The sequence below is a fragment of the Crinia signifera genome, chromosome 4 (assembly GCF_055691185.1).
Source record: "Crinia signifera chromosome 4, ASM5569118v1, whole genome shotgun sequence".
NCBI classification, from domain to species: Eukaryota; Metazoa; Chordata; class Amphibia; order Anura; family Myobatrachidae; genus Crinia; species Crinia signifera.
This window is the reverse complement of record NC_139220.1, coordinates 277,669,759-277,697,660: the sequence shown is the minus strand read 5'-3', so window position 1 is coordinate 277,697,660 and position 27,902 is coordinate 277,669,759. Positions and strand designations below refer to the sequence as shown.

Below are 27,902 nucleotides of genomic sequence, written 5' to 3'. Positions count from 1 at the left end.
CGCTCGCCACGCTTCGGGTTGACGTTGATAGTGGGGGTGGTGCACTATGAAAAATGGCATTTGGGGGCATTTCACTAGTTTAATACACATTTCAATGCATTCTGATGCATTTCAGTGCAAAATCGGGTGCGATCGCATCGCATGCGATTTGAGCCGTGATACTCCACAAGTACCAAAAAAAATTGTGTAGATGGAAATGGTGGTTTTCTGGCTATTTGTCTGCAAATTAACCAGGAGCAGATGGTACTAAGCCGTGGAGAGAAAGTGCTCACCAGGTAGCTCCTGTCATTTGTAAAACACAGCCTGTAACATGACCGTTCTGAGCTGATTTGATCTCCACTTTATCACTCTCGAAGACTCAAGTGGAGTGGAGTACAGGTTAGACCAGATTTTTTAAACGATATGCACGATAACGATATCTTCATGCATATTGTCTGGTGTGTATGCACTATATCGTTCACGATACACGCTCCCGCAGGTTAATGATCCCGTCATCTGTTCATGCACCAAAATCCTATGTGTCAACGACAGCATGCTCTTGAATGTGGCCGCTGTTTGTAAAATTGTTCAATGCGTATGCAAAATATTGTTCACTCAGGGAATTACTGATGACACCGCTTCTCCCCCACAATTACAAATCGCCCAAAACAAGTGCTGAAAACCAATGACAAAGTCATTCTTCATTACAATGTTGTTGGAAGCTTGTGCTGATATCAATATCATCATATCCGCTGTTTATATACAATGTCCCTCAATGGTACAGGGCGAAACCTGCGGGAATGCAGGGATAACCGATTCTGCAACTACAGATCTTTCATAGCGACTGTAACTAATGAATGAAGCGCATCTGCTACAGTAGTAATCTCTTCGCAAACATGAACCTTTGTATGTTAGCCATGTGGCATATATAGCCAGAGTTAGCAATGTATGCAGCCATAGTTGTTCGAAAGAGAAAAGTTATCCGTTAATGCAATAAGCCGTTCTCTCTCACAGAGGCTTACACAGCTGTTGCCTGCGGCCAGTCAGATGGAAATAGCATGGTAACTCTCTCTGTTCTCCCATTGTAGACACAGGAAGATTGGTTGAAGCTGGTGAACACGGCAAGGTTGAGCCTGGAGGATTCGCCTGCATTAAAGCATGAAACGGACAAACAGAATCCCAGCATAATGCTGTATTAGTGGCAGTGACCAGCCGACAAGTGAACTACAGCGAGGTGCGGTCTGACAAACCAGCAACACTGAGAAGCAATGAAGGGTATATTATGTAGAGAGATATGTAAGACAACAGCATGCTAACAACCACTGCAGCGGCTTTGGACAATTGTTGTAACGCAAACAAAACTTACTCCTCAGAACAAACGTGTCAACATTACACGTATGCACAAAGACAGCACATTCAGCAACACTGACCTCCGTGTTATCACTTCTGGACAGACATGCATAATATATAGAGAGATAAAGCTGCTCTGAGGTCATGTCAGCTAATCAGTACTGCAGACAGTCAAATCAGCGTTTCCCACCACACACCGTTCCTATATACACATTACTGTTCAAAATGCTGATCTCTGGTGTCCAGAAAGAAAATGACATGCTACCAGTATCCTCCCTTTCGTAACAGGGTCTGATAAACATGTCCCATGGATGAGCTACAATGGAATCTATTACTTACATTAATACATGCTATAAGTTTTACACAATCACTTACTTATAATTAATGTTACAAGCAGAGTGGCAAAAAAGCCAGTATATATAATTCATTTATACTAGTACAGAAAAGTTAATTCCGCACCATTAGGATTATTCATAACTGCAAATGTGCAGATGCCAAGTGGAAATTCTCTTTTGTGACATCACATCAGTGCTCTTGCCTCCCAGTAGGACAGGAAATTGCATGGATTTCCCCGGCTGCTGGGAGGGTTTGGCCGCATCTTTGCAGTGAACAGATTCTCATACCGAGGTTAATAAACAAGCACTGCAGTGCTGTATATAACGGAAGTCGCCTTCATAATAGACGAACAATGCTTATTCATAATGTTAGGGCGGGGTCACAACAAGTCTCTATAGAAACAGCATTCACGCCATTTACAGGCAGATTAGTATTTAACCCTTTGCCGACTAGCTGGAAATGTACTTCCCTCTCAGTGCCTATAATGGGGACAGCTGCGTGCCCTAATATGCAACAGTCTGATTTAGGCGGCTGCTTACAGCTGTAAAGTCCTGTGAAGGAGGAGGATCCCTGTCCCCTGCCCCTCCTGTTTCCAGAACCACAAGAACCCTGTGTACCAAGTCCAAAAATGCAAAAGCACATCCACAATCCGTGACAGGAATTGCTGGGTATTCCCAACTAATGACTCCACAAGCTGCTATTATGTCCGGACAATACCAAAATGAATAATGTCTGTGTATTATTACTAAGCGAATAATAATAATAAAAAAACAATGGAACAAGCAAAGGAAGGTAGGAGTATCTCCTTCACTCGTTTACCACATTTCTTTTGTCTGGCACAGGCATTGAGGGCATGAACACAAATGTTACACTCCTTGATGGACACCGTCTTCTCAGGCTAGGTCCTGCCCCTCCACTGCCCCTATTTTTCCCCAAGGTTAGAAATTATGAGCACATTGTTCCCGCCAGTCCCACACACAGCCTAGTATAATATAAAGATGCACGCACAAACTTTGGACCCCGAACTATGACCTTATATAAAGTACTCCTATGTTCTTACAGAGTGCCGGACAACGCTCCGTCAGTCAGCAGCCCGACATTGGAATCCCTGCTGTTAAATGCCAGACAGTCAGGATCCCGACTGACGGGCTATTCTCCCTCGTGGGGAACCACAACCCCCATAGTCCGAATAGAACCTGAGGCGAATGCAATTATTTGCCTTTTTAAAGACCACCATACAAAATAGTAGATATTCTAATATGCCACCAACAAATCCATATCTGCCCTAGCAGAAATAGTGACATGTACACTTGTATAGAGTAAGGAATACGCAGAATATGGCTTCCCTCTGGGAATAGGTTATCTTTTATTTACAACAAAACCAAAATTCCGATTACATAGGGGTGTAGGGATGTAGGGATGATGATACAAATAAATGACAATGTAGATCTGAAAGCAGAAGTCACGACTGGAAAACTGCGCACTTTTGAGAGCCCACAGAGATATAGGGGTAGATTTATTAAGCCTGGTTAAGTGATAAGTGGAAGGTGAGAACGTGGGTTCAGTATGACTTCCCGACATTTAAAATACCGACATTAATTATGCTGACACTTAAAATGCTGACATGTGGAAGAGTCAACATGTTGGGTTGTCTATGCTGACATGGACACTGTAAAGATGTACCATATCCCCTTGCATGGCTCGCCAATGTTTAATTCAATTCTATCCCCACTTGGGACGTGAAGTAAGAACAAGCCAGAAGTCAAAAAAATTCAGGAAAACTCATGTTGATTCTTTGACACGTTAACCATTTCGGCATAATGAATGTCGGTAAATTGACTGCCAATGATTCTGTATTTTGACCGTCGGTAAATTGACTGCATCCAGATAATGCAGCAGCCAATCAGCTCCTGTCAAGTTACAGGCTGGGGGGGGGTCGATCCTACTACACCTGAAGGGTGCGGACGCGCCCGGTGTTTGCGAATTGTCACTCAGGGTTACTATGAGTAAGGCACATCAAGACTGATCACACACAAAGGGAAGTCTCACATGACACTTCTTAGTGAAGTAATAAAATTTTTACCAAAGCACACTCTAATCCAATACAGAGACATGTACACTCAATTATTCAAGGAGAAATAACAACAAACCCAGTGTTTCCCCACCGGTCTTCAGTCACAATACCCTAGAGAGGGCCTGGCCAACCTGTGGCTCTCCAGCTGTTGTGAATCTACAAATGCCAGCGGGCCCGGCCCTTGCTATTAAGTAATGCTAAACTGTGGATGGGCATACTGGGACTTGTAGTTTCACATCAAGTGGAGAGACACAGGTTGGCCAGGCGTGCCATAGAGTATCCGAATTTTTTCAGGGCGCGCCTAGTCCAAAAGATTCTTATTGATAAAAAAAAAAAAAAAAATCTAATTAAGTAAATTGTGCTACCGGTCACCCTCCGGTTCAGTTATGTGGTAGTGTACACTGGTGCTGCAGATTGTCCACATGCTCTATGTGATTGGCAGCTACTGGCACCAGTTTTCCCAATCACTTTTGACCATAAATAATTTCATTTGGTCCTGGACCACACACCTGCAGTACCCCAGGGTGCCTAGGCGCACAGTTTGGGAACCATTGCTCTAAACCACGGGGAAAACAAGGAGCAGCAAAAGCTTCTATATAGAAAAACTATTACTTTATTCTGGAAATATTACAGCATACAGTTCTCCAGGTATAAACTTTTTGCTAAATGTTGTAAAAATATAATATTTCATAAACAAGTTACAGAAACTGCACATATGCCTTACATTGGCCAGTTTATAAAGTGTTTGTTTTTATTTTTTTTTAAATATAAAAAGGTCATTTGTAGTATTTTGTGTGCTGTTTATAAGTTTACTTTGTAACCAATGTTAGTTTTTATTGATCAATATTAGGAATACATTGTGTGTTTTAACTTGCTAGAAGAGTTGTGTTTATACATTAATATAAGACAATACCACAAATACACTGTAAACTGTAATATAACATCTTGTCACAATGGGGGTTATTTTGGTTCACTCTTTCTGACAAATTCCTTGTTAGATGGACAAATCCATGTGCACTGCAGGGGGGCAGATGTAACATGTGCAGAGAGAATTAGATTTGGGTGAGTTATTTTGTTTCTGTGCAGGGATAATACTGACTGCATGATTTTACACTTCAATATAGTTCTCACTTTGAAGAAAAACCCCACCCAAATCTAATTCTTTCTGCACAAGTTACATCTGCCCCACCCGCAGTGCACATGGTTTTGTCCATCTAAGAAGGATTTTGTCAGAAAGAATGGACTAGAATAACCCCCATTGTTCCCTGTTGTTAATGGCAACAGCACACTTTACAGCACAGAATTCATTCAGTCTTGTGTTGTACCATAGTCACATAGCCTGCAGAGGGTGCTGCATAGCAAGGGAATCTGTGACTTAATACAGAGGGGGAAATTTAAGATGGGAATTAAGACTTCACATGTGAAGGTGCTATGGGCAACCAATCAGAAACTACTTCTTATTTATTTAGCACCCTCTAGGAGATAGTAGACAGGATCTGATTGGTTACCCATAGCAACATCACATGTGAAGTCTAATTCCCATCTTAGTAAATTTCCCCGAGAGCATCATTTTTTGTTAGGCTACATGAAATGCAGGCTGCTCCATGGTACTAAAAAACAAGTATTTTTTTTTTAATGGTCTTTTATTTTCAATAATAGTTTGAATGGTAATTATTTGGTGCGGGGGAAGCTTACAGTCTATCTGCTGTGAGGTTTGGAATTCCCTATATAGAACCTATCATTTGTGTATATCTTATCATTATTTTGATTGCTCACACTGTTTTATATTATTAATAAATACATGTTAACTCTTATTTAATAAAAAATACATTTCCTGAATGTGACTTACTTGGGGAGGCCGGCAATGTCTAGACCTGAAGGAAATATATGCCAGTTTGTAAAAGGTCAATTTATAATACTGAAGGTAGACATTTACCTGTAATCCAATAATAGGGATACTCTAACCCCAATGTAAGAATAAAGTCTTTAGAAGTGCAAAGTACGTCAGTATCTCCACTCACTCATGTGCCAAAAGCGTAGCACAAATAGGTCACTCGTGTCATTCATACAGACACATTGTTAGAAGTGTAGAATATAGTAAATTCATAAGCATTTATCTAGCACTGTATAGTTTTAGCTGTGACATGACAACACCCATGACCCACTGTGCACATGATGTATGCCGCCAGCAGATGGGGGTAGAGCTCCTGTATATGCCAGAATACCATTTGTGCTTCTGTTAAGGTGACCACACATAGGCCCTTATTCTGATTGATGCGGACTTTACCGCGTACTTACGGATTGCGTCTTTCTGACGTCTGCGCATGCGTGGAGAACGCTACGCGCATGTGCCACGCCTTGACTCGGTACCAGTTCGGCCAAATCCCGTCCAAAACTGTTCACCGCTATCAGTCGGGAAATAGGGGCGTATTATGGGCGTCATGCGGAATGACACATGGGCGTAGTTTCAAAGTGGGCAAAACGGGGCGGAAACATGGGCGGACACGGGGGAGTACACTTATGTTGGGGGGCGTACATTCGGAAACCACTCCGAATGCACGCGATGAAAAAAGGTCAGAAATGTGCGGTGTCCACAAGTGTACTATTGCTTTGCGGACACCACTCGTTCATGCGGTTGGCGAACGTACGCCTAATGACTACAACCATTAACACCTGAACCCAATAGAATCTACTCCTTTACTCATTACTCACTAATAGGACGCTTGTCAGTGCTTTAATTGAAACCATTGCTGCTTCAATTGCTGTAAGGGTTAATGTGTGCAATGCATGTGTTAGGCATGCTTGTAAGGATATATTGGAATCTAATTGATTCCAATTCCAAATAAGCAGTTTTTTATGAGGATAGGTAATTGAATAAGTGGGTCATGTGATGTCTTGCAGAAGATACTTCATAGTGGGTTGTTTGGCGTAAATCCTCCGCTTACGTGCGGTAGCACCGCTTGGCTCCCGGTCGGATGCGGTATTCCCGAGCATACTCTGTAATACTCTGTAATACCGTGCCGAATCGGAGTGTTTCTCCCGCACACGCATGATTTCTATGTCGTCCGTAAACACGCCCTGTTCTTAAAGAGTGAGTCCGTCCGAATGCGGAGGACACGTGGGCGTTTCTACGGACGATGGCCGCATGCGGCAAAACACCGTGGCGTGCGGACCGCTCCGTAAGAATGCGGGAATTTCCGCACAGATCAGAATAAAGGCCATAGATATGGGCTGTTCTGGAGGTGCAGGGCCTGCAGATCTCACACACAGGTGCCGCTAGGTTTACTCAGCAAAGTAATGCAATCGTGTAACACATCACACGGGTTCCTCGTTTTGGTCCACAGAGATGTCCGGCTTTATCAGTCCAAGTATAAGTTCTTCCCCCTCTGGCAGGGCATCATTTCTCATGAACAAATAGGTATCAGTGTCAGCCAGTTCCAGGAGCTCATCCAGAGAGGACACCACGGGGTCATGTTCCTGCACCACATCAGGGTACTGGGATGCCGAGTGATGGATCCGTACTGACCTCCGCACTGGGGTCAACCTCTTCCATTCCTGGCCACTTCCATCATTCTTCTTCTCCTTCTTGCTGTATGGGTACATGGGAAAGTCAGGCTGAGGAACTGTGAGACATATTTAGGTGTGTGGTGATGCATGTAAACAGCTAACAGTACCTAATGGCAGCCAGGTGTGGATCTATGAGTCACACTAGTAATGCCACATACGAGACATCATAGTGCAGATAATACCCCACAGTGCTCTCACATACACACGAGCGTGGCACAAATAACCAAAACAAAAGTTTGTAGTAGAGGGGCCAATCATATTGCCAATGCGAATCATCCTAACCACTGGATAGCGAGCAATTTTCAGCGACTTCGAGCTAAAACCAGCCTGCGAAAAGTGCAAAATCCGGTGTCTGTGGTGGTGTTTTAAACGCAGCAGAAACGGCACCTTGCAGCCTTTGCAAGTAATAGGATCGACCCCCAAAGTGTCTTTGTACTGTTCCCACAATGCTGCTGTCCAGTCAACAGGACAACTTGACTGCAATGCAAAACTGGCCACACATCTATGTTTCCAGGTTTGTCTAGCCCAGTGGTTCCCAACCCTGGTCCTCAAGTACCCCTAACAGTGCACATTTTCCAGATCACCCGGCACTCATTATTCAGACACATTTTAAAAGATCCACAGGTGGAGCTAATTATGTCACCTGTGATTATGTGTGGAGACCTGGAAAACGTGCACTGTTGGGAGTACTTGAGGACCAGAGTTGTGAACCACTGGTCTAGCCTATAGCCATACATGAAGTGACAGTGTAAAAGCTGACTGGATGTTTTCAGATTAAATAAGAGCCAACCACAATATGAGCTGCCATACAGATTACCTGGACAGGCTTGCAACTTGCAGCTTGACTGCGGATCCCTGGTCACATGTGCTTGTTCCCTGCCCTACAGGTCTTATGGTTGACCATGTCGGGCTACCAAAGCATTGTGCACCTTCATCCTCACATTGATCGCTCTCCACCGACACATCTTCATCTGGCAAAGGCCCAAATGTGACCACTATATACATATATGGAAGACAAATATATACTTATAGAATTTCACTCTCTCCTTGGGAGGGAAGAACCAGAAGTAAAAACACCAATGAGAATATAAATCACCTTTTGTTTTCTTGCTATTTGTCTTCATGATGTCAAAGACGGCATCTCTCAGCTCATCAATGGGCTGAGAAACAGAATGAGTTAATATAAAGGCATAGATGGGTGTTGTATATAAAGATGTCTATTATGGCAAACACAGAAGGTAAAGCAAACACTTGCAGTGCTGTTAATGCACCTGGGTGTGGGTGGAATGTCATTTCTGCAGTTTAGGAGAGCACCTGCTAGGCACGATGTCATATAGTAATTACTCTCCCGCCCGGATACAACTGGATTCTGCATAAATCGATGAGACTCACCTTAGTCCCACACTGGACTCCCTGCTTGTACAGTTCAACAACATCAGAGACGCCGTCTCTCTCCAGGAGCCGGGCCTTACATACCCAATACTTCGCAAACCTCTTTGCTTCAGGGATCTTTTCCAGTGCACCATGAATGTCCTCTCCTGAGACTCCCTTTAGAAACAGTAACGGCCCATTAACACAGGACGAGTCTGGTGTTCAGGTTCACTAAGTACAAGTCTATGCCAGGAAACATTGACGTTATACAGCGTAATGTTATATTAGACCATCAGGGAAACTACTGGTAGATGACAACTTAAAAAAAGGGAATAATTCCACCTTTAGAGACCAATGACATCAGGCTCATCTGCAAAAGGAGGGCCCAATTTTAATCTCTATGATAAATAAGATGTTACTTCTATTACTAGGTTAGTCCTGCACCTATACATAATCTTCTGCGGGTCACCATAGGTCTGGTAAGGGTATCCAGGAGGGGTAATGATTAATATTCTGCAAAATGAACCATTAATGTACATTAAACAATGGTTGGGCACCATCTATTGACACAGAATTTCTATCACACATGACCAGCAGGGAAACAACTGCCAGAAACCAGGCCTAAAGCACATACACAATGGCTGGTTCTCATCTATGGACATCACAAGAACCATCACAACTCTTACCTTCTCAATGAGCTCTAGACACTCTGACAGCGTCTGATTGATCTTCTCGGACAGACACAGCAGTTCCTCCTCATCCTCTATTCCATCCCACAAAGAGTGGTTACAGGTCTCTCGTTTTTGTGCCGTAGATGGCCTTTTAGGTGGCAGTGTCATGGGTGGGCGCTTGTAGGTTTTACCCTTTGAGATTAGCCACTCTTGGAGCTTCTTCCTTACAATTGGGGGAAAAGGAAATGGTCACAATGCAGATATTTGTCTAGCTGTCGTAGAGTCTGTTGCCACATGCGTGGTCACTGTGATGGGCAACCCCCAAATAAACCTCAGCAGTCACATCACTTCTCCCAAAATTCACCCTTACTTGCTACAGAACATCTGCCCTCATCTGACCTCAATCTGCAACATGCACTCAAAGCAAATCATACCTAACATGTACTCCAATATTCCCTCAAATGTCCCCAACACTTCCTACATGGCTACCTCTGTATTTGCTTTATAATAATAATAGTGTTCCCACTATGCTTGTTTTGCAGGGCGCCGTGCCCTGCCCGTTATTGTATCAACTAAATGTGCCCTGCCCTTCCCTGCACTCAGCCGCCCTGGCAATCAATTGCTGTGCCTGCCCCTCCCCTCAATGATTTGTGGCAGCGTTTGAGGGTATTCCTCAGTGGGAAGGAGTGGAAGAGAGGTCCTAGTTGCAGTGGCGGGAGCTAGAGCCTAGAGCTTTTGAAATGTAATTTTGGCAGTTGAGATCAGTAAAGGAGTCTGGGGCAGATTTTTTATGCTTGGTGAAGTGCTAAAGTGGCCAATCATTTGAAAAATGACGAGTTGAGGAAAAATAAATATAGACCTTTGTAACAGAGCTGATTGGTCAGCAATAAAGTACCAGCCACTTTATCACTTCAACAAGCTTAATAAATCTGCTCCTCTGTTTTATGCTAAATTTGCAAACTAAATAGTCATCAGATGATCTCATGCCAGGGCTCGACAAACCCCGGGGGCCAGATCACCACAGCGACTAGATTCTGCTTCTTGTCCACCAGATTTTTTTTAGGGAGCAGAATCTAGTCGTGGTCGGGTGCACTTGTGGTAACAGCCGGGCAGAGCTAAGGACAACTCACGTGGCTGTATGAGTGGCTGAGAGCAGGTCCATCACGGCTATTTAAAAACTTGAGCGGGCATAGTGAGCAAAATCAGAGTGTGCGGTTTGGGAGCCAATCAGGAGCGGCAGAGGTAGCTCCTGATTGGTTGTCAGACCTCGAACTCTTAATGATTCACGATCTGGCACTGTTGACCTGCTCTCAGCCTCTCCTACTGCCGGCTGCATTGTCCACAGCTCTGCCCAGCTGTTGCCATTACCATGGATGGTAACGGCAGGGAGGAGGCTGCCATTTACCCCTGGCAGAGTATGTAACACCATGGCAAAGAGCAGGTTAACCCCTGGCAGAGCATTTAACCCCATGGCAAGGAGAATTTATCCCATGGCAGAGCATGTTACCTCATTGCAATGAGCATGTTAACTCCTGGCAGAGTATGTAACTTCGGATGAAGAGCATGCAACCCCAGGAATTAAACATGAAACCCATAGGAACAAGCATGTAGGCAAGAAGAATTTATAACATAATATGTAATAGGCATTACGGCGTGTGGAATAATATGTAATGGGCATTACAGTCTGTGGCATAATGTGTAATGGCCATTATGGGGTTTGGTATAAAGTGTAATGGACATTACGGCATGTGGCATATTATGGGCATTATGGTGTGTGGTATAATATGTATTACGGTGTGTGGCATAATGTATAATGGGCATTACGGTGTATGGAATAACGTGTAATAGGTATTATGGCATGTGGTATAATAAGTAATGGGTGTGTGACGTGTAATAGGCATTACGGTGTACATTTTTTGCGCGCACAATACCTATTACACATGTCACACAACCAATACATATTGGGGGTTATTCTGGTCCGTACAGGAACCAATGTTTTGCATATGCGCAGCCGCATTTCTGCGCATGCGCATATGCCGGGTGCATGCGGCCACGGCGAACAGATTGTCCACTGGGTGCACGCACCCAAGGCTGCGGTGTTCCCATGGAAATTGCTCAGTGACATGGGCGAGAAGCTGACACCCCCGGATGACAACTGCCCGCCTACTTCCTTCTGAATGCACGTGTGCCTTCCGCATGATTTGGTCGGCGACCATCGAATGATGTGGGTGTTCCCCCACAGCCTGCGGATGGATGTTAATGTTAAACATCCATTCACAGCCCATACGTACAAACGCGGCATGCAAGGGAGGGGCATGCGTATCGGCAATCGCAGGGCAGCATCTGTGAATTTACAGAAATCTTGGACCAGAACAAGGTCCATCATACCACATACCTTTGGCGCTCACTGTCCCTATTTAGTTTGTGTGGTTCCTACACGTTCATCCTGGCTCCTAGATTTTAAAGAAATTTATCAAGCCCTGTCTTATGCCTTGGACAACTTTGGGCCTGATTCAGGATTTCTATTATAGAGGCAGGGAAGCGGATGTGTAGCACCATTAAACTAAAAATGCATAAGCTGGTCAGCCGGGTCCATGAAGACTGCATCTACTGACTCAGATCTCGGGGTGAGCACACCTACTAAGCTGGGGGCGGCACATCAACATGTTGTAGAGCAGTCGCCAAACCCTAAAATGGAGGATTGAGAGTTATCACACCAGCCCTACAAATGTGTAGAGCAGGACCTGCCCATGTGAAGTTTCCCAAACATAGTATTTTCAGCCAATGTATTTTGCAGCATATGCGATGGTATCATTCCACATTGCTCGATTCAAGCCTTTTAGGAAGACTGGAAAATATGCCCCAGAAAAGCCACATGTGTGATAACCAGTCTGGAATAAGGAGGGGAGAGGAGCGTTAGGACAGTGTGTATGTTTTTTACATACTTGCGATCATCTGCAGTCATCCTGGGAGTGTGAGCTGTGAAGTTGGTGTCACCAGCTGCCACATTAGGTGGTTTGGTAAAACCAGTGGCCTCTTCAAGATGATTAGTCACAGACTGCTTTCTCTCTCTTCCATTGGTTCGTTCATCAAGCTGAGGTCTAACTGGTGTTTTATTACAGGCAGGCAACCCCATGCTTTTTGGTCTGATTGCTTGTTTATTCACCAGGTGTTCACTCTGTCTATCAGACATTTTCGTGGAGGAATAACTAAAGCTTCGCGGCCTAATTTTTGGCACAGGATCATAGGTCATCTTTTTGTGTTCTGGGCCGTCAGGGTAAGCAGACTGCATAGTGGAATTGGGTTTGGTAGTACAAGTTGGTTTATCAGTGATGGGTTTAACCTGAACTGCAGCCACATTTGCTGATTGGTTTATATGTGAACACTCAGTCCCAGAGGTTTTCACTGGGAAACTCTTTTCAGTTGCTCTCCTGTTAGATGCAGGCTGTTTAACGATAGAGACTCTGTTGTTATGCCCAGTGCTGGCAACCGGCATATGTTTACCAGTGGTCTTTGGTTCAAGGACTGGTTTTGTGGCGGGAGCTCTGCTTGATAAGCTCTTGTTAGAGGTATCCTGATCTGTCCTCTGCTCTCTTTTACCAGTACACTTGAACTGATGAGTGGCAATGTTCCCTAATGCAGTCGGTCTTCTCTGAGACAGTGATGTCTTGTCTGTGTGACACATTTTAGTCTTCTCCACTTGATGACCGTGGGTTAATATGACTGTCGATCTGCTATCTGGCTTATCACATCTTTCAGTCTCATTCTCACAGGACTCTGAAGCTGCAGAAGAATAGGTCTTCCCTGCTACACTTTCGGTGATGTCCCCAGATTTGGCCTTCACACCCGGGTCCGGCTGGTCAGCTCTCGCTCTGTGTAGACCAAGTTTAGGTGGCACAGGAATTCTGGATAAAGTCTTATTCCCAAATCTACTGTCAGATATGGATTGCTGGGCAGGTATATCTCCTGCTTTTGCTCTATATGTAAGGGGTGCAGATTTTGAAGTTCTATTCTTATTTGCTTGAAAACCAAATTGTGTGCCTTTATGGAGAACATCTTTCTTCTCACAGATCTACAAAATAAAATACACACTATGCATTACAATACAAAAACAATGAAATTACATTTAATGAGCTGTGTTTAGTCATAAATCTGTCCCCGCTTTGAAGTCAAAGAGAGGCCATGTTTGGGGGGGGGGGGGGGGGGGGGGGTGTTTGTTTGTGTTCTCAGGGCCTGATTTGTACACTAATGCTTTCGCAGCTATGATCCCATACTCAGCTGATGTGCGAGAATATACTAATGCTGTGGAAGCCTAGAATTGGAATCAGACTCCCACAGGCAAGCACGCACATATCAGCATCTGCGTACAACCATGCAGCGTTGGTTGTAGAACCTTCGCTAATTGAGCATTTAAGTAGCCCTATCATTGCGCAAAATATTTGCCACAGGAAATGCTGCCACCATGCTTTTTTTTTGTACCAAATTGTAGATGTAGATGCATATCTCTCTGAATCGGGCCCTCCGTTACAATGAAATCTGGAAACATTAGATAACGTATATACACAAACCATAGCAACGACTATGGTGTAGCCTCAGGCACAAAGAAAGCAAAAACTTTTTTCATGAATACAAATGCTTTTCTACAGATCCATCTACTCACCTGTTTAGAAATCTGTCGGGGTCTATTATTTTGTAGGTTGGTGCAATCCTTTAAGTATGGTCTGTATATAAAAGAGACAAAAATCAGAACATATAAATGTGAACATCCAACTTCTTACAATATATCTATATAGCCAGCCATTCTCAGCTTTTTCTCTGACTTCTTAAATGTAAAAACAGGATTTTTGGTCTTACCTGTTAAATCCATTTTTCTGAAGCCATGGCGAAACAATGGAGACCATTTATGGTCTTCAGACCGGACTCCAAGGAGTTAACGGTACTCTTTACCTAGAACGGCGCCCATCGCGACCATCGAATGCACTAAAAAACAGGTGCGATGCGATGCCCGCGATTTCCCATAGGGACCAATGTTAAAAGTCAGATTGGACGCGATTTTAGTGTTCAATGCCTCAATGCCCGCGATTTTTCCATAGGAAACAATGTTAAATGGGCCACAGAGCCCTAATAGTCCCCCTGAAGTCTGAAATGGCCCCCACAATTTTTAACGGCACCCCACGATCAACGTCAACCCGAAGCGTGGCGAGCGCAGCGAGCCCGCGAGGGGCGGCGGTACGCGTCCTCCGACCTTTTCATACCCCCACTATCCACGTCGGCGTGGAGTTGAGAATAGAATAGTGTGGCGAGCGCAGCGAGCCCGAAGCGTGGCGAGCGCAGCGAGCCCCGCGAGGGGACGCGAATACCTTCACAGGTAAGCGCGTCCCCTCGCGGGCTTCACAGGTAAGCGCGTCGCCACGGACACCTGTGAAGCCCGCGAGGGGACGCGTATAACTGTGAAGGTATCCGCGTCCGCTCGCCACGCTGCGCTCGCCACACTATTCTATTCTCAACTCCACGCCGACGTGGATAGTGGGGGTATGAAAAGGTCGGAGGACGCGTACCGCCGCCCCTCGCGGGCTCGCTGCGCTCGCCACGCTTCGGGTTCACATTCATCGTGGGGTGACGTTAAAAATTGTGGGGGCCATTTAAGACTTCAGGGGGACTATTAGGGCTCTGTGGCCCATTTAACATTGTTTCCTATGTAAAAATCGCGGGCATTGAGGCAATGAACACTAAAATCGCGTCCAATCTGACTTTTAACATTGATCCCTATGGGAAAATCGCGGGCATCGCGTCGCACCCGTTTTTTATGTACCCGCGATGCCCGCGATTTTTTACCCCCGACGCCCGCGATGCTAATCGCGGGCGCCGTTCTAGGTAAAGAGTACCGAGTTAACTTCTTTGAGTGCAGTGGGAGAGGCTCCTCCTCCCCAATACCCAGCCTGCCCTAGGCCAATCAGTTAAAACTTCAAAAGAAGGAAAAAGGAAAGAAGAAACCAACAAACAAACACTGCAACCAGAACATCAACAGGCACCTAACAGGGAGACAGACATCCAGCAGTGAAGGAAAAGTGGAAGAGTGAGCCCCCAAGTGTTCCTCCGGGGCTTCAGAAAAACTGATTTAACAGGAAAAAATACATTTTTTTCTTAAGCCTATGGTGTAACATTGGGGACCATGGGATGTCCCAAAGCAATCCTTCAAGGTTGAATATGAAGAACTCCATGAAAGAAAGTCTGTATGACTGAAGACTTTGCAAAGCAGCTTAGAAATAGCACCAATAGGGCAGACAACTGCACCTTAAGAGAGGCAAAACTTAGTCCTGCGTCTAACCCTGACTAGAAAAGCCAGGAGAGGAGAGAGAGAATATTATTGAGGGCCAAACCCCGTGGCAAACACCATCTGAAATAAGTGCACCGGACCCGGTGATAGATGAGAACCGTGGATGGTTTACGTCTCGCAATCATAGTGGCACCACTGAAGAAGAAAATCCTCTGGCCCTCGGGGATGGCCGTTCAATAGCCAACTAAAACCCAGACGTGGAAGTCTGGTTGAAGGCACAGGTCTTGCATCAACAGGTCCCACCACGGAGCTATGATGGCATTTACTAGAAACGCCCCGGGATCCCTTGTTCTTGCCCCTTAGAGCGGAAGTTTGTGATTGTGGTGTGAGGCAACCAAATCTATTTGCAGCTGACCCCAGTGAGCCGCAAGTTGGCCGAGTGGACGTTCTGCTGACTCAGGAAGTCCGCTTCCAAATCCAAAAGACCCAGAAAATACAATGTGGACAGAGCTGGAAGGAACCTCTCCTCCCACTTGAGAATTCGTGTCAGCTACACCAGGGCTGTCCAAGTGCAAGTGCCACCCTGATGGTTGATGTAAGTGATTGTTATCACATTGTGGGACTGCACTTTTACTGGACGGTGGTGAAGATCGAAGAGCAAGGTACACTGCCCGCAACTCCAGGACATTGATGGTCAACACTGCTTCCTCCTTTGTCCAGCGGACTTGAAAGGATTTCTGACAAGTGACAGCTACCCAAACCCAGAGGCTTACATCCATCATTAGGATGACCCAATCCAGAACTATGAAGGGGCAGCCCTTAGAGAGGTTGTCTATCTGAAGCCACAACAGAAGAGAGAGTCTCATTTCCCTGGAGACAAGAATCATATAAGACTTAAGACGTAGCAGGGAATGATTCCAATTCCTGAGAAGCTCCCTCTGGAGGGTCCTGGAATGGAATTGAGCAAATTCCACCTTCGGGAAACAGGATAGCATTTTCCAAAAAAAGGTGCATGAAAAAAAAAAGGTATGGACACCTTCCGAGGGAGAGAAAGTCCCTGACCATAGCCTGCAGGGAGTTCTGCTTGCCTCAGGCAGAAAAACCCATTGAACCTTGGAATCCAGCAGGGCCCCTAGATGAATCATCCACTGCGACGGAACCAGGCACAGCTTTTTGCAATTAATCAACCAATGAAAAACAATTAAAGAACCGACAGGATGAGATGAAGATGACCGATCTGTAGAGCCACAAATTGGTAACTATGTCACCAAAGGAACCATCCGGTTTTGGAACCAGGAGGCAAAGGTTTGAATAAAATTCTGTTCCCCACTGAAAATGAGGAACGGGTTCTATGACCTTTGCTTCTAGAAGAGAGCAGACTGCCTTTTGAGGTGGAGAAGCCCTGTCTACATCTACAGGTAGACCTGTCGAAAAAAATTGTTGGAGATCACGACCCCTGAAGGACATGGTGTAACCCTTTGAAACAATATCCAAGATCCATGAATCTGACGTGGTCGATGCCCAGACCCTGGTAGCATTTGAGGGGAATAGAGAACCGGCAGGCTGTTGGCTTTTCCTGCTGCTTGGGGGCTTACCGACGACCTGTCCAGAACTGGCAGCCTTTGGATTTTTGTGGCGTAGTAGAGGGAGGCTGGAAGCAGGAAAAGGGATGACCTCTAGGCTTACCCTGGGGACAAAAGTAACAAAATACCCCAGATTTGGGCTTCAGAGTGGGCAATGATAAATAAGGCTCTTTGAGGCAGCTATAGTAGCCACAATTGTATCCAGTTCAGATGCAAAAAGGACCTCACCGGAAAAGGAAAGTCCTTACGAGGCCTTTTTAGATTCAGAGTCAGCATGGCATGAACGAATCCACAAGGCGCGTCTGGTCGCCACCGAGGAAGCCGAGATTTTAGAGGCAAATGTACCGAAGTCCATTGCCTCTTCTACCAGATAGGCATTAGCCTCCCTAACATGATCCACAGAAACCATGAGGTCCGATTTAGTGTTCCCGCTAGATGTAAAATGTATCTCTCTCTCTCTGCACGTTACATCTGCCCCACCTGCAGTGCACATGGTTTTGCCCATTAAAGAGAGAGTTTGCTTTTGTGAGCCAACCTGAATTAGGCCCTGAGTCTGATATATGCAGGACTCCCATAATAGCCTTAACTAAAGAATCAACCCTAGACATGGTCATGTGATCCTCTTTGGAATGAGGCTACTACCCTTCAGTATCTGGACAGTCTTGTTCATCTAGTGAGGAATCAACAGACAGGGAATCGTCAGACTAACCGAGGAACAGCTGGGCTCACAGACACTTGCGCCTAGCTGAAGGCCTACTGTAAGCTAGAGGAAAATTGTACCAATCCCTGCACTGACTGTGAAAGGCCCTGAACCCATGGTGGTTCAGTTGCGGATAGCTGGGGTGCTGGGTTCGCCAACAGTACTGGAGGTGGGTGGAGGCTGCTAACTGGGTGGACAAATCCTGCATAGCCTTGATCAATGAAGTGGCCCAGTCTGGTTCTATTACAGCCAGGGCTGTGGAGTCGGTAGATAAATGGTCCGACTCCGACCCCGACTCCTCGTACGCCTGACCCCGACTCCTCGACTCAGTCTCCTCTGTATTAATATGCGAATGTATTTGATACATTCCTTGAAGGAAAGAAAGGCAACATACATATTATTACTACAGAAACTAGAGGGTGGGAAGCCAACAGTCTACTGTATTGAACAGTTTAAACAAAGGACAAACACAATGTTTGTCCGCTGGTTTGCTTGCTCGTCACCGTTCAATTCACAGACACAAGGAACGATTTCTTTACCGAATCGTTGGCGACAAAAAATGGTGCCTGTACATCAATATGAATCAGCGTAAGGAATGGCTTAGCCAAGGTAAACAAACGACCCCGCGCATGAAACAAGATCTTCATCCGCGTAAAAAGATGTTGTGCGTATGGTGGGAGAGCTCGGTTGAATGAATTTTTCGAGGTATTGAAAACCTTATTGAACGTTTGAAATAAGTTGTAAACTACAAGGGAGAATACATATATAAGTATTGGTGCTCCGAATTGTGCGTTGTGTGCCATATAGTGAAGCACATGAAAAGCATGCTTTTTCACGGTCACTTAACGTGTTCGTTTTGCGGTTACGTGAGGCACTGCATGCATTGATCTTTATTCTTACAGTAGATAAGTCATTAATTATCATTTTCGGAGTCGGAGCATTGTTTGCCGACTCCGACCCCAGGTACTCGAAATTTGCTCCGACTCCTCGACTCCGACTCCACAGCCCTGATTACAGCTACGGGTCCTGCCACAGGGGCTGGAGGCACCGCAGAGCCCCACATGTTACTGAGACACAGGAAGAATTTTCCTTGCAGGAAGTACAAGTAAAAGCATGCAGCCCAGCATTTCCCTTTTGGGAAGGCACTGTTCCATAGAAGACAGGACAGTTTGTCAGAGTCAAGGAAAGTAAAAGGTTTTCAGACACAGACCTAATGAGGCTAGTGAGAAAAAATGACAGACAAGGACACTTAGACTAGTGAACCACAAATAAATTAATAAGTGGGTCTGGTAATATACTGTGAGCCCACCACAGAAGTAGCTGTGTTAGGATAAAACACAGGTACCAGGTACTGTAGTGTTCATTCTAACACTCGCCATCTTGTGTCGCTGTCTGCTGTAGTGCTTCTAGCACAGTGTGGTCTGTATATCAGCACTGATGTGGTGTTTTTAGCACAGGTCTGGTTTGCATATCAGTGCTGCTATACAGACGACACTGTTCTAGAAGCACTACAGCAGACAGCGACACCCGAGGCCGGGAAGAGGAACTGCATGGGTTTTCAAAGATGGCGGAGTGCTAGAATGAACACTAGTACTGTACAAAACCGCTAATCTAAGTGCAAATAGACATATGTAAACTACACAGTTCTATGGCACCATGCTCCCAACCACCAACACCATGAGGTGAGGAAGGGGATATACAACCTAACCCTTCAGGTAAAGCTGGTCAGGGAGAGAGACGTCCATCTCCTTCTCATGCAACTCAACTCTCCAAGTGCAGCTTTGTAGCAGAGGTCAGACACAGACATCCAGCCTCTGTGAAATCCCAGGCAGCAATGATCTACGGGGAGAAAATGGGAGGAGTGTAGAGGAAACTAACAGGCCCAGTGGTGGGAGGCTAAAGAAAATGACCTGGCAGCTTGGGTGGGGGCGGAGCTCTGGGATGCGTACACCCCCAATGAAGCCTTCCAAAGGGAACTGTGCTGCGCTGCAGTAATCCCTGGTGGCCTAGCGGTGACTCAGAATGATCTGAGTCCCACTGTCCTAGCCGCTGCCACCAGTCAGCGGCATGTACCGCAAGCGGAGTCCCACCGGTGGAACTCCCTTACCTGGTCTGCACTGCCTGCGGCTCTTTTGGTGCCTGGGAGTTGCTGGAGTGCCTGGCCGTGAAGGTCAGCAACCCAGCTCCAGCGTGGTGGAGAAAGGCGGCTAGCGACTATGTTATATAAAGCAGTGACCACACAGTGTAATAAAAAAAAGCCCTGCTCCTAAAAGTGTACCCTTTTCCTGTGGCACCAAGGAAAAAAAAACTGCGTATTGGGAGGAGGAGCCTCTCACACTGCACTCAAAGAAGGCAACTCCTTGGTGCCTGGTCTGAAGACCGAAGAAAACCCATGGTCCCCAGTGTTACACCATAGGCTGAAGGAAAAACACAGATCTGTAATAAAGTTGTTTGTTACATGCATGAAAGCTAACTGATATAGATAGATAGATAGATAGATAGATACAGATATGCACAAATAATTATTTGACCCTTTGAGTGCCAAAATATCTATGGGAGATGTGCAAAATATCTGCTAAAAATGCCAGCGTCGCTCACATTTGTTATATAAATTAAAAAAAGATTATATTTGCACTACAAATTAGGAGGTCATGGAGTGGACTGGACGTGCTAACACTCGCCATGGCTATACTACTGAGGGACTTAAGTCATTTCAGCAGCTACAGGCAGACTTCCCACCTTTGTAGATATTTCCAGCTCTACCATGCCCTCACAGCGCAGTTTGGGGGAGCCATGCCAACAATACAGGATTCTATTACCAAAAAACTGGTTCTTCAGCTGGGACAGAGACATCTAGTCTCCATATTGTATTCAGCCCTCCTCAGTGCATTCCATAGTGTGGCCTTGCCTAGATTGAGGATGTTGTGGGTGGCAGATCTGGGGGATATCTCAGAAGAGGATTGGCGAGAGACACTAGGGACCACCAATTCATTTCAATGAATACAATTGTTTATGGTGAATAGAATGTATGTGATTCCTGTAAAGCTCTTTTGGTTTGGGGGACACCCTGGGGTCGATCCTATTACCCCAAAGGGTGCGAGTTGCCGCTCGGGTGCCGTTTTAACGCTGAAAATGGCATCCAAATTCAGCCTAACTCGCACCCTTCGCAGGGCCGAATTAGCTGAAAAGTGCTCGCACCCCTTTGGAGATGGGAGCACTTCTCAACGAATTCGGCCCACCGCAAAGTGCGCCTGGTTTCATGATGATTTGCAAATCGTGAATCATCCGCACCATTCGGGGTTAATATGATCGACCCCTCTGACTCCAGTTGTCCCAAGTGCACTTATGCCGAGGGGACTTTTTGGCATTTGCTGTGGACCTGTCCCGCGGTTTCCATATTCTGGACAGCAGTTATTAATGTAGTTGCCTCTACGGCTATTCCCAAAGCCATATTTACCCCCCCCAGTTTGTATTTGGTCAACAATAGAGGAGGAATTGCTTGATAAATATGCCAGACAATATGTTCGTGACCTTTATACCATTGCCAGGACGTGAATGGCTGCCAATGGCCCAATGCTTGCTTCCTGGAAATCCCTGGTCAATTATTGCACTATTGCCCATGAAAAAATGATTTACTTAGCTAAAAATGGGGAACGTTAATTTCATAGCATTTAGGAGAGATGGCTTGACTCCCCACATGTTACTTACATTGAAATTTGGGCCTTAATATATTCCCTCATACTGCTTTCTCTTATTCTTTTTCTGTCTCTTGGCAGTTACACTGAATACACTGAGGGGGTTATTCTAGTTCACTCTTTCTGACAAAATCCTTCTTAGATGGACAAAACCATGTGCACTGCAGAGGGGGGGGGGGGGGAGATGTTACTTGTGCAGAGAGAATTAGATTTGGGTGGGGTTTTACTTCAAAGTGAGATCTATATTGCAGTGTAAAAATAAAGCAGTCAGTATTTTCCCTGCACAGAAACAAAATAACTCACCCAAATCTAACTCTCTCTGCACATTTTACATCTGCCCCCCCTGCAGTGCACATGGTTTTGTCCATCTAAGAAGGATTTTGTCAGAAAGAGTAAACTAGAATAAGGCCCTGAGTCTGTTTGATGGTTAATTATTACGGAATGTGTGACCTTACTCTGATATATACAATTGAGACAATGACCACTGCTGATTAATGACATCTTAATGCTTTAATTTTTTTACAAATTTATATAAACTCAATAAAAAGATATTGAATTTAAAAAATAAAAATAAATTATATTTCCTATATAAGTAAACATTCGAGGTCAATATGATGAATAAAAATGCTTGCGTGCCAATTTTTACACCTATTTTGACAAATTCACATGGCACTCAAAGGGTTAAATGAGGCATCGTGGTCATATAAGTTACCAGGCGACTCACCAGTGGGTCTGCTCACACACAAAGCATAAAGAAACCTGAATATCAAGTGTATTTGCTACATTCAAAACACATACTGTAAGTGAGTCTCTAGATCACAGGCTCTCAAACTCGGTCCTCGCCCAGTGCATGTTTTGCAGGTCTCCTCACAGAATAAGTGAAATAATTAGCTCCACCTGTGGTTCTTTTAAAATGTGTCAGTCAGTAATGAGGTCACCTGTGCACCTGCCGGGTGACCTGGAAAACATGCACTGTGTGGGGTCCTTAGAATCGAGTTTGGGAACCACTGCTCTAGATTATCTGGTGGCCCCTTCACAATCCACTGCCACTGAATTTACCCGGATATACTTACTTTGAGTTGTTTTGGGGTTTCAGTTTCCCCTTAGCTGCAAGGTATTCAAGTAGCTTTATCCGAAGCTCCTCTGTAGAGAAAATGGATTTGTAATCAATGTGCATTTGATGCGATTATATGGAAAGTAGGATTCACATATCCCCTTTTACAGTAGACAAGCCGGGTCGCACCCGGGATTCTGTAACCAGATGCGACCCAGCTTGCTGACCCTTTCCCACTAGTCTCCTGACTCCCGGTTAGGAGGACCCTGCTTGTAAGCTTACAACCTATAGGGAAATAGGCATTGGTACACAAGGATGTGTGTTCTTTCTTGCATCAAGTCTACGAAAATGCAAAGGTTCTTGGTGGGCTGTATGATACGGTGACCCAGCAATTTGGCCAGGGGCCAGAAACGTGTGAAAAAGTAAGAGAGAAGATATGTGTGGTCTGTACAGTGGAGATGTGATTGGATAGTAGAGGTTTCGGAAGGTTATGTGGCTGGTCCTGGTCATACTCTGTCAGACTATCTGCAACCAAACTTGAGAGAAGAATTGACAGACCAGGCACAGGTGTAAACACACTTCTATATTGGTCCATGATTGGTGATTGGGTCTCCTGATTTTCAGCAGTATTAAAAGTCCTTTGACAAGACCAGGTGACCCAGAGTGGATGAGAGTATTTTGTTTACAAGTTATACCCCTTTCACAGGGATACGGTCATTAGGTGTACAGCAACTAGGTCGACAAGCATTGGGTTGACACCACTAGGTCGAAATGCAGCAAGGTGGACATGGGTCAAGGTCGACATGGATCTAGGTCGACACGACATTAGGTCGACATAAGCATTAGGTCAACATGGTTTAGGTCAACAGTCAAAATGGGGTTTTTCACTGATGTTTTGAACCGACATGTTCCAACAGGCGGTATTTCATGCCCTACCATCCACTAGGGCATGGTGGGAGAATAAAATAGTGTGCCTGAAGCATTGCGAGCTATGCGGTGCACTTCAAACTGTGTCCATGTTGACATTCTGGTAAAAAACTATGATAAACTCCATGTCGACCTTTTGACTGTCGACCTAGCCCATGTCGAACTAATGCTTGTGTCGACCTTAACCCATGTCCACCCAATGTTTGTCAACCTAGTTGTTGTCGACCCAATGACCCCAACCCCTTTCACACCAGAAATGCAGAGACCAACCCGGGAATTACATTCCAGGGAACTGCAGGGACATTTCCGGTTTGGGACCCATTCACACATGCTTTTGAAGCAGGGACAACCCGGGTCGGCACTTTTCACACTGAACCTGGGATGACCCTGCATTTCTATGAGAATAGCATTGAAAGTGGTCTTTTTTATGCCCACAAAGATGAGGTAATTAGGAAGAGGGGTAAAGGGAGAGAGGGTGGGCCTTTGCAGACATTGCAGGTTTTCAGGGTTGACCTAGCACTGCTGGCGTCTGTTGTGCCACCGAGCTTGCACAGTGTCTTCCTGTATGCTGTGTGATTGCCAATGCAGACATTCTTGGCTTTCAGGGGGTTAAAACGCACTTCTGGGGTCTGTGGTGCCACAGAACATGCAGTGTCTCCCTGCACGCTGTATGCTGCCTCTGGGCGTGTCTGTGAGCGTCCACCACAACAGGAAGTTGCCTTGCTAGCAAATCAGCATTAGCAGAGGCAACACGGGAAGAAGGGATATGTCCCTGCACCTTTCACCTCATCCAGTAGTCTGGGAAGGACCCGGGAGCAACCCTGCTACCTAGCAGGGTTGAAATGCCGGCAATTTTACCTGGGAATTTGTCCCTGGAACCTTTCACACCAGTGCTAGTCGCGGGTTGTTCCTGGACCTAACACGGGAATTTAGTGGTGTTGGTGGTGTGAAAGGGGTATTAGTACCCAGGCATGCACACATTGCAATTTTAGCCTACTTTCTAAGTGATCTGTCTAGATAAGGCATGTCCAAACTATCGCCCTCTGGCTGTTGTGAAACTCCCACATGCCTTGCCACAGTTTTGCTTTTAGGGAATGCTAAAACTGTGGCAAGGCATGCTGGGATGTGTAGTTTCACAACAGTTGGAGGGCCATAGTTTGGACATGCCTGGTCTAGATCATGTAGATATTAAGCACAGATCACTCTGTGCATACACTCTATTTAGCAAGCGAGTTCAAATCACTGTCTGTACAGAAACAGCAATAGCGATCTACTATTCAAAATAAACGTTTTTATTTGCTTTGCACAAATCTCAACCAATGTATCGCAATCCTCTACCCTAAATTGCTTAGCACAAATCTCAATGTGTATAGTATATGCCCCTTAACCCTGGATTACACACCAAGGGGGTTATTCGGGTTGATTCGAGTCAACCACAACCCGCCCTGTGAATGGCGGTACGCCGGCCCACCAATCACACGGCATGTGAAAGGATGTTTGGTACTTGTGGAGTATCACGGCTCCCACGACCTTCATCGTATGCTGATTGTATGCTAAAAATCGCATCGCATACGATCAAATCGCATGCGATGCGATCGCACCCGATTTTGCACTGAAATGCATCAGAATGCATTGAAATGTGTATTAAACTTGTGAAATGCCCCCAAATGCCATTTTTCATAGTGCACCACCCCCACTATCAACGTCAACCCGAAGCGTGGCGAGCGCAGCGAGCCCGCGAGGGGCGGCGGTACGCGTCCTACGACCTTTTCATACCCCCACTATCCACGTCGGCGTGGAGTTGAGAATAGAAAGTGTGGCGAGCGCAGCGAGCCCGAAGCGTGGCGAGCCCCGCGAGGGGCCGCGGATACCTTCACAGCTATACGCGTCCCCTCGCGGGCTTCACAGGTGTCCGCTCGCCACGCTTCGGGCTCGCCACACTTTCTATTCTCGACTCCACGCCGATGTGGATAGTGGGGGTATGAAAAGCTCGTAGGACGCGTACCGCCGCCCCTCGCGGGCTCGCCACGCTTCGGGTTGACGTTGATAGTGGGGGTGGTGCACTATGAAAAATGGCATTTGGGGGCATTTCACAAGTTTAATACACATTTCAATGCATTTTGATGCATTTCAGTGCAAAATCGGGTGCCATCGTATGGCATCCGATGCGATTGCATACGATTTTTGAGCAAAAATGCTCAAAAATCGTATCGCATCGTATGCCACTACATATGGCATACGATGCCATACGATGGGAGCCGTGATACTCCACAAGTAACGGATGTTTTACATAAACATCCATTCGCAGCTTGCGGGGAACACCCACATCATTCAATGGTCGCCAACCATCGAATAATGTGGGACATGAACGCATATCTAAGGTTGCTCAGGGCAACCTTAGAGGTGCGTGCACATTCTGAAGGAAGAGGGTGGGCAGCTGACATCCCCCCACAAGGTTGGGTGCGTGCACCCAACGAACAGTTTGTTCGCCATGGGCACATGCGCATAAATGACCCTGCGCATGTACAGACGCAAAATATCGGACCCCTTGCAAACTAAAGGATCCGAACAAATGGACCGGATACGGTCCCAACTCCCACAAGTCTGGGGTGTGACGGAGGAGAGGTTGAGGTGCAGATGCTGATGTTTCCACACCACCGGACAACACTTTACACCGTTCAGTCTTAAACTAACTTTACTGGGCACATAAATGCCTGATCATCACTGTGACCATGGTACAGGTTGAGTATCCCGTATCCGAGTATCCGTTATCCGAATTATTCCGAAAACCATACATTCCAGAAAGTGAAAAATTTTTTTGCTAAAAACTCACTGGGGACATTTGTAACAGCACTACTGAGGACATGATATGTAACTGGCACTATATATGTGCAAGAAAATGATTGCTTGGCATTCAAATTCAATATCTGAGATAGTACACAAATTTTGCTTCATGTTTTGAAACCTTGTTTTCTGAACATATAATATATATTTGTGTGTATTTTATGTGGTAATAAAATATATCTGTGTGTATTTTATGTGTTTATACAGCATACATGCAAGATACTTCAAAATACATCATTGAAATATTAAAATATTCCGAAATACGGAATAATCCGTTATCCAAAATTCTCCTGGTCCCGAGCATTTTGGATACGGGATACTCAACCTGTATTGCATTTTCCTTTTATTGATTGCACAATGATACCTCCCTGGCACAAGCATGCATTTGACTTGCTACTGTACTTTGTTAGAATTGCCAGACACAAATTAATATGTCATTAAACACACAGACACTAAAGGTGCCCGTACACTGCCACTTCCCGGTGGCAGGGACACATGCGATCCGTTGTGATGGATCGCATGCGTCCCTGCTTCCCACCCGCCTCACCGCCTGGAGGAACGGGTGGTTGGACGGCCTGCCGGACCGACCACCTGGTCGGTCCGACGGCATGTCAGGAGGAGGAGATTTGGTCCGATTTAACAGGCCGATTGATCGCAATCAGAAATCGGACCAAATCGTATAAAGGTGCCCACACACGCACCGAACCCGGCGGTGCGATGCTATACGATGGGGTGCGCGCTCCCGCGGCACCTCATCGCACAGTACAAAAAGTATGTGCTGCACATACTTTTTGTACTAGCTTTTTCTAGCATAGCATCGCATGCACATCGTATGCACAAGGCATACGATGCGATGCTATGTGTGCTAGTTAAGCCCACAATGCACGTTGGGATCGGTGCGTGTGTGGGCTCCATAAGAAGGTGCATTTGGTCAGACTCCTATCCATTACAAAGGGCTGCCTACCTGGCCCTCTCCTTCAGGGAGAAAAGGCTCTGATCCTGGAGTTCCCTGGTAATGTAGGATTGCCAGCACCTGTGGTGAAACACCTATCTTGTTACCTACTGTAGCTTCCAACAGGTGCTGGCAATCATACATTACCAGGGAAGTCTAGCAACAGAGCCTTTTCTCCCTGAAGGAGAGGGTCAGGTAGGCAACCCTGCCATTTACAAGCACACTACACAGCACAGCAGGACCTGGGGCGGGTGTATATGGCTGCGGTGCGTCAGCTGCATGTCACCTTTTGGCCGGAGAGGAGAGATACATAAGGAGGAGGCGGCAGCGGTGTCAGGTAAATGGTGCGTACAGGGGACAGACGCACTCACCTTGTGCTCTGAGTACCCGGGGCGCCTCCATCTCTCACTGTGACTCCGCTGCACACAACGCCCGCCGACGGCGCCGAGATTCAAAACAAGCAACAACCAATCGCGTTGTCACAGACAAAAACGTGCTTTTTTTTTTACCTCAGAAAAAACT

The 27,902-nt window shown here is 45.8% G+C and overlaps 2 protein-coding genes across 2 annotated transcripts in view; one reads left to right on the top strand and one right to left on the bottom strand.

Moving 5' to 3' along the window:
• The window catches only part of LOC146075435 (5'-nucleotidase domain-containing protein 4-like), a 46,241-nt gene extending 40,688 nt beyond the window's left edge, over positions 1-5,553 (top strand). Inside the window, exon 18 of the mRNA XM_083184664.1 lies at positions 1,068-5,553. Within this exon, the coding sequence (XP_083040790.1) occupies positions 1,068-1,178 (111 nt within the window). The 3' untranslated portion in view covers positions 1,179-5,553. The remainder of the gene's footprint in view (positions 1-1,067) is intronic.
• On the bottom strand, positions 3,602-27,902 carry CKAP2L (cytoskeleton associated protein 2 like). The gene is made up of 10 exons (XM_083184663.1): positions 27,752-27,902; positions 22,677-22,746; positions 14,009-14,069; positions 12,294-13,420; positions 9,364-9,571; positions 8,699-8,854; positions 8,403-8,466; positions 8,124-8,301; positions 6,964-7,328; positions 3,602-5,997 (listed from the first exon to the last, which is right to left on the bottom strand). Exons 1-9 carry the CDS (start codon positions 27,780-27,782, stop codon positions 7,055-7,057), a joined length of 2,169 nt encoding a protein of 722 aa, XP_083040789.1. The 5' UTR covers positions 27,783-27,902; the 3' UTR covers positions 3,602-5,997; positions 6,964-7,054.